The 8,248-nt window shown below is 36.4% G+C and overlaps 1 protein-coding gene across 1 annotated transcript in view; it reads right to left on the bottom strand.

Moving 5' to 3' along the window:
* Positions 1-8,248, bottom strand: part of LOC106879436 (proto-oncogene tyrosine-protein kinase receptor Ret) — a 391,429-nt gene that overhangs the window by 234,574 nt on the left and 148,607 nt on the right. The window contains exon 2 of the mRNA XM_014928991.2: positions 6,159-6,398. Within this exon, the coding sequence (XP_014784477.1) occupies positions 6,159-6,300 (142 nt within the window). The 5' untranslated portion in view covers positions 6,301-6,398. The remainder of the gene's footprint in view (positions 1-6,158; positions 6,399-8,248) is intronic.

Below are 8,248 nucleotides of genomic sequence, written 5' to 3'. Positions count from 1 at the left end.
AGCAGACGAAATACCGCCAAGCACTTCGCCCGGCGCGCTAACGTTTCTGCCAGCTGGCCGCCTTAATTTGTTAATAATTCTGTGCCATCTTTGCTACGATGTGGATCAACCGATGATGAAGTTACACCATAAACTTTTTCAAGAGAGAGTGAAGAAATTTTGAATATATATATATATATATATATATATATATTGAATATATTCTGTTTCGTCTCTTCTGAGGGATTCCTCAGGAACTGAATGAAGGAGTCTAGGTCAGTTGCTTAAACAGGGCACACATTAGGAGAGATATGTAGGTAGAGAATAGACGGATGCAAAAATATATGGGTATGGATGTGGGGTGTATACAGTACCAAAGATGGTGACGAGAGGGAATCATTAAAAGAAGCTAGCGGTGGTGATGTTGAATGAATGGTTATTGAGAACAGGTTAGTATTAGTAAGTTAGGTGGAGTGTTTAAAAAAAATGAATTATTTAGGGGTGGCGCCTTGGGCAAGTGCCTTCTATTATAGCCTCAGTGCATTCAAGGCCTTCTGAATGGATTTCTTAGACGGAAACAGAAAGAAGCTCATTATATATATATATATATACATGTGTGTGTGTGTGTGTGTGTGTGTGTGTGTGTGTGTGTGTGTGTGTGTGTGTGTGTGTGTGTGTGTGTGTGTGTGTGTGTGTGTGTGTGTGTCTTTATGTCTCTTTGCTTCTTTGCAATCAGTGCTGGTGTGCTTACATCCCCGTAACTGGTTCGGCAAAGGAATAGAATAAGTTCCTGGCTTAAAAAGTAAATAAGTACTGGAGTTGACTCACTCGACTAGAACTCCTTCAAGACAGTGACCCAGCTTGGCTGCAGTCCAATGACTGAAACAAGTACGAGATAAAAAAGATGCGCGCGCGCGTGTGCATGTATATGAGTGTATGTGTATTTATAAATGCACATCCATATACATACACATACACGCATATAAACAACACGTGTAATGGATTAGAATACATAAGCATTTATTTGTAGTGTATCACCCCATATGTGAAACATATAAAAACAATCGTAAGATAAAGAGAAGAAAAACAATTGACATATGAGTGGGCGTACATTCATGTGCCATTTAGATAATCTGTGTTTTCGAAAACGTCCAACAGTACATTTATGATACAAGATAAGTCCTATGATACACGCATAAATAGATGTTAAAGAGACAAGCGGTAGGCATTCACAGATCCTGAAGAATTTGTGTATAAATAATTTGCATTCCTCCTTTTAAATGTATCTAATCTACAAATACGGCTCCACTAAATCTCAGAGTCCATTCGTGGCCGAAAATTGCAGAACAGTCTTTAAAAACGCCTAGATACCGGAAGAAAGAGTTGATAGCAAAATTCCAAATACCAAATAAACAAACGCGCACTATAATTCTAATTTGTGGCACACCCTAAATGGGAAGTTGGTTAAATCAGCTGATGTGATTGATCTTGAAGACAATAACTTGAAACAGTTTTCGCAAAACATTTGGAATGTGAGGTATACAAGAAGCTTAGAAATTTTATATATGTACGCGTACATGTGTATCTCACATGAAATAAGCATCCTATATTTTGTAACTTAAGTGCACAGGCTAGTGATACTCTATAGCATTTGAAAATACTTGCTTTCTAGTGATCTTTAGATCAAATCTATTAGCAGTCACCCAAGATTTTCATCAGTCAAGGGCTGATAAACATCAAAGTTTTTGCTGGAAATACATTTAGAAATAAAAGTAGAGTTCATTCTTTTTATTGCATAATAGTTTCGGAAATGCAGTCTTCTGGATTTCCTTCTCCTCTATACTAATTTTATATTCATTCCAGATGCGGGATAATAACAGCAACTTAAGATTCATTTCGAGCTTGGTATTCATTCCGCAATGTTTCGAGTTACATAGGTGCTTCAAAGCGAAACAACATCCCTGAAAGACGATCAGCGATCCGGAAGACCTGTCACCCCCGGAAATGCGGAGGAAATTCATCAGCTTGTGCATGAAGGTCTTCGGAGGAGAATCAAATACATTGCTGATGTTGTTCGTCTGTCATATGGGTCCGTGCAGGCAATCCTAACGTCTGAACGTGCAGTGTGTCTCTGACAAGTTTGTCCTCCGCCTTCTGACCAGTGAGCAGAAAGAATATCACGTCGATGTCCGTCAAGATCTCTGTCAGCGTGCCGCTGATGACTCATCCCTCACGTTGAGGATCATCACCGATGACGGGAGTTGGGTCTACGGGTACGACCCTGAGACGAAGCAGCAATCGTCACAATGGAAGAGCAATTCATCTCCACGACCGAAGGCTCAACAGAGCTGCAGCTCAATCAAGGGTATGGTCATCGTCTTTTACATCTGCGGAATTGTGCATCGAGGATTTGTCCTCCAGGGCCAGACCGTCAATCGAGAGTTCTACTGCGACGTTTTAAAGTGTTTGGGGGAGAGTATTCGGCAAAAGTGACTGGATCTGTGGCTCGCGAAGAATTGGATTCTTCACGACCACAACGCACCCTGTCACTGAGTTCTCCTCACTCGTGAGTTTCTCACCGAAAACAACATGGTATCGCTTCTGCACCCGTTCTATTCGCCATATTTAGTACCCGCAGACTTCGATCTCTTCACAAAGATAAAAATGCAGCTCAAAGGTTGCCGTTTTAACACCGTTGTCGAGATCTAGAGCGAATCACAGAAGGTCCTCGACTCGCATACGGGAAACAACTTCCAGGCCGGATCCCAAAAGTGACAAGAATACTGGGACCGGCGCATTGCTGTGCAAGGTGACTATTTAGAAAGAGATGATGTTAAAACTTAGGTAAGTAAGTTATGTTTTATTAAACATAACTAGTCTGGGAACTTCTTGATATCACCTCGTAAATCTTTTATAAACGAGTAAAAAACTTAGCACGTAAGGTTGGTAGTCCATTACTACGGTATACAGACAAACAGTAAGCATAATTTAAAACATCTCAACATAAAATACAAAAAATGCATTACTATTATCAGTTTCGAGTGTGTGTGTGTATGTGTGTGTGTGTGTGTATTATGTATGCATGTATGTATGTATGTATGTATGTATGTATTGGCATAGCTCCGTGGTTACAAAGCTCATTTCGCCACCACGTAATTCGAGTTGAGCGATTCATTCGGCAGGTAGATTCTATTAAAACTGTGAGTGAATATGGTAGAAAGGAACTGTATGGAAATATGTCACATCTATATGTGTATGTGTATATGTATGTCTTTGTTAACCCATACTGCTTCACAACCACATTTGGTTCGTTTACGTGCACGCAACTTAAAAGTTCTGCAAAAAGTGTCAATAGAATAACTTAAAATAATTACCAGGCTGATTTGTTCAACAAAACACCTCGAAGCGGTATCACAGTATGGCCACAGTCAAATGATTGAAACAAATCAAAGTCTGTGTGTGTGTGTGTGTGTGTGTGTGTGTGAGTGCGTGCGCGCGCGTATGGCTATGTATGTACGTGTGTGTACGTATGTAGACTTTCAAGATTATTATTTCTCCTGGGAAAACTTGGCTTTAGGTGGTCTCAACCTGTTGTTGTCATTTCTCTTATACGCGGATTAAATGACCTTCCCTCCATCTGCTGCAGTAAATTTCAACTTTAACTGTCACTAAACTAAGGATAGATTTTCAGTTTCAATTATTTGCTTCTTAGCTATTTTCAAATCAAAATCTTATCTTATTACTGTTGGGATCCACATGATTCTAATTTTGTAACTATACTGATCTATTTTCTTCGTTGTAAACAATACTTTCAACTATATTCTCACAACTATTTTCATCTCACTATGTTTAAAATTGCAGTTTGGCAACAGTGTCAAATGTTCAGGTTTGTCACACTTGACAGATAACAAAACTATGTACAACTGACTAAAATTGAAGGAAATATTGTAGAACAAAGGTTTTTGATTTCTTCCAAAGACATTTTCATCAAAGGATTGTGGTTAGTATAATTCAATTCTATTGATCGCCTCTGATCACCTGGGCCCCTAACTTCAAAATAACACTTGATGTTATTCATATCATAGATACATCAATATTTACACAAATTGGGAAGCGGTAGATTTTACAATTCATTGAAACAGAGTATCCTTAATTGTGTTTTCCCCGGACACTTTGACTCTGTTTTCTTTAAGGTGTCGCTGTTTTTGATGTTCAGGCCCAGGGCTTCTCTTATTGCGCAGAACACAAAAACATACCATCTTTTCAAACGATATGTCAAGTGTGGTTATATTATTCAATATTTCCTCTCTTTTTTTTTTTTTAAGATGGTGATGTATGATTCTGAAAGAATATCTCTGCTTTTACTTTGAACTGGTCGTGTGGTCACAGAGAGTTTCTTTCACGTTTTCGGAGAGAACTAAATATAGTTTGCTCAATATCACAGTCCACTGTACCAAACAGCATTCTTGTTTTTAACTCATTCATAAAAAGTATAGTGCATTTTTGGTGAGAGAGGAATAGGGCCTGTACCTTGGCTTTCTTAATCAGTGAGAATAATGCTCTTAATGTTCCCCTAGAACAGCTTCAGTTAAAAGCTACTGGAATGAAATCATGCATAAGAAGAGAACTCAAGAGAACTGATGTAATGGGGAGAAAGGACTGTATATAGCAGCCTTGTATTCAGCGCGCAAGGGATATGGCATGGCACAATTTGGGTGATGAGAGATGAAATAAGTCGAGCTTGCATAGAAGAACAGGGACTGCAGACGTATCGATGTGAACGGCATATAGAGGAGACAGCACGTCTGTGAGCCAACATGTGAAATTAGTTGTGAGCGATTTGGTTCCAGTGAATGGAATGGCCTGTATGTGTGCGGTCTGGTTTGAGTGCTTGTAATTGATTGAACAACGATGAAGGCGCCGCTGGTTAAGTGATGGTGCTAGGTTAAGTAGCATGATGTGCCTGTCAGAAATTAAATAGATATTGACTGAAAATTAAAACTTATAACTGGATGCAAGTATTTATATTTGTCAATTAATAGGTTTGTGAAACTGACGTCTGCTCCCAGATACACTGTTCTGAATTATCAAGCAATGTGCCACCTCAGTTAATTCTGAGTATTCTTTTCCTTCATAACTGCTACAGTGAGTCATTTTGATATTATACTATTATTTATATACTATTATTTATACTAATATTATACTATTATTATTTGCAATAATTCTCTAAACAACAATTAGGAACATCTTATTGGCCAATGCTTTTCTACCAAACATGACTGCAGCAATCTCACAAGTTTTAAAGAATCGCTTAGAATTATAACCAATACTCTCTTTCGCAATAAGACATCAAAATAAGACATCAAGTACACATTCAACATTATCATATATTTCCCATTGCATACTTTCAGCATGATATAGAGTTACGATTTTGCATAGTAAACGTCACTATTCAAGTAATCATTGTGATGATTTATGCGTTTTTACTAATATTCATTTTCTAATTCATTCTGAAGGTGCTGGTGATAAGCTTAAAGTAGGAGAGCTCTAACAAAAACACGTCAGTATTACGTCCAACGAACAACAGTAAGCTATTTCACCCTTGCAACAAGATGAACAGGAAGTGGTAAGTTAGCAATTGAGGATGTTAACCTCTGTAGCAGTGCCAGATTGTGAAACATCGACTCTATAGTTGGTTATTGTGTGGTTATATTTCGTTGTCCATATCTCGTTTTAGTAACAAACCTGATTGTATGTACAATATATAATCCATCTCTTTAGGTCACGAAATGCTCAATGAATTTCATTTTCCTAATCATTTCCATGCAATCTTGAAATTTTTGGTTCTTCAACTTTGCACTTAAGCCTTATTCGTCTAAAATCCTAATATACAGCAGTAATATTTTGTGTCGCCAAGGAGCATGACCGTGATTCTTTTTGTTACTCAGTGTCAAACATTCATATTATTTCATTTCGATTAACTGAAAATGTGAAAAAGAATTTGCCAATTTCCTTTGTTTTGGATTAAGCATGTTGTGCTTGGACATGCATATGTTCAACATTTATGTTGTGTATACCTTGATGCAAGTGTATGCGTGTGCAATTAATTTTTATTCTGCATGCATTATAATTTCAACAAAAAATTACCAAAATCGAAGATATCAATAGTTTTAACTTACGTGTTTGTGCTCGATTTAAATGAGTGATATTAATCCATCCGTCTCCATCGATGTGGAAGCGAATTACGTCTGAGAATTCATAAACTGCATTTATCAAAATATTTTGAATGGTCATTTGTGGAATGGATTCACTGTCAGTCATGTTAAATAATCGCTGGACTTTAATCACATTTTGTCCGACACTGAAATGTGTTACTACAGACTCGTATGGATTTTCAACAAAATAAACAGCTTGTGTGCCTGAAAAGAGAGAGGATACACGAAAGTTAATAAAAATCAACAGATATTAGTTTCTTAGCTCTACAAATTAATGCATTGCATTGCTTACTATGAAACAGGCCTCACTATATATGCTGTTTTATTTATTTTTATAGATTATATTTTACAAGCAAATCCTTTTTTAAATTCAAAAAGAAACCTCAGAAATGAGAAATTGTTATATTTAGCAGTGAATTTGAAAATAATGAACTTTAGCCTGACATATTTGTGCGGCTTAAATGTATTTTGGGGAAGATCGAACATAAATTTTTCATTTTGAAAGATAAAAATTAGAGAATTCATGAAAAGAAAATAATATACCTATGGAGACATGCAATGCAAAGTGATAAATTAATTTTTTTGTGTGCAGTTTATTTAGTATGCAAATAAAATTCATCTTTTAACTCAAGGAATTAAGCATAATCGAGTATTTGGTATGTATGGAAAAACATATCTGCAAATTTTTGAATGAGTCAAAATCCAAATCATTGTAACAATGAATACATGTTGAATTTTCAAAAGCAAATTTGACCTTTTGGGGTAAGGATAGGGAGAGCACGGGAGTTTGGCAACAGGAAAACCATACCAAACTATCTGAATTAACACCGTGAGCTATTGTTCATTTCCTTTGATATATTCATGTTAATATTCATTCCAGCACAAAGACAAAATACATGTGGATCCATTAAGAACTTACAAATTCTCTTAAGAACATCACTAAAAACATCTACAGTTTGATGTGTGTGCTTGTTTGTGTCGAAACAAACAGGTACGGCCATGCCAATGAAGATATTCTTTTAATATGTTTTGCTATTCGTAAATTCAAATGTCTTACATAGATCTAGGTATTTTTTAGATTTGTTATTATTTTCTTTCTTGTTCAGTATAATCACAGATGAGATATGTATGTATGTGTGTGTGTATACACACGTATAAGCATTATGTACGTGTGTATATATATATATACACGTACACACACAGAGACATATATATATATATATATATATATAACCAGAAAGGCATGAATATAATAGAACTTATCCTGTAAGAGTTACTTATAGCATAAATTAATATATACTCCATTTGATATATTATACAGTATCCTTTAATTCCAGCTTCTTCCATTTTCGAGGGAATCACCAGCTGAATATTCTTTTATTCTTTTACTTGTTTCAGTTATTTGACTGAAGCCATGCTGGAGCATCGCCTTGAAGGATTTTAGTCATTAGACTGAAGTTATGCTGGGACACCACCTTGAAGAAGCTCAGTTCTACGAATCGACCCCAGAAGTTATTCGCATGTAAGTGTGTAAGTGCCTGAAAAGGAAATGACAGTTTCATGACTTTCTGCTACCCTGGGGTCTGCTTTCTTTAATCTCACTTAACTGACTAGATATTTTCCTGGTTTTAATGACCTTAAGGACATATCTTGGCCACAGCTTGTGTGTTTCTTACACCTTCTGATAGCTAGTTTTAGCTATAAAGTAATTTAGATAGTTGTATTGAAATAATAGAGTCGTTTGATCTCGCTGCTTCTCGCATGCCCGTTATAACCACTCCTAGTTTCTCTATAAATTTGCAAGTTATTTTTTAAAATACCACTTTTTCAATGCGTTGGTTGAAATCTTTATCATCAAGGTTTTATCTCATTTGTTCATACCTGCTTAAAATTTTACTTGAAAATGGTGGATAATATGCTATGATGTAATCTATGAATACATCTATAATACACTACTGAAAGAGCTGTTATAAATTTTAGCCCCCCATTTATGTTCTTGTGTGTGTGTGTGTGTGTGTGTGTGTGTGTGTGTGTGTGTGTGTGTGTGTGTGTGT

The sequence above is a fragment of the Octopus bimaculoides genome, chromosome 2 (assembly GCF_001194135.2).
Source record: "Octopus bimaculoides isolate UCB-OBI-ISO-001 chromosome 2, ASM119413v2, whole genome shotgun sequence".
Lineage (NCBI taxonomy): Eukaryota > Metazoa > Mollusca > Cephalopoda > Octopoda > Octopodidae > Octopus > Octopus bimaculoides.
The sequence above is the reverse complement of the archived record's forward strand: the minus strand, read 5'-3'. Positions and strand labels throughout refer to the sequence as shown.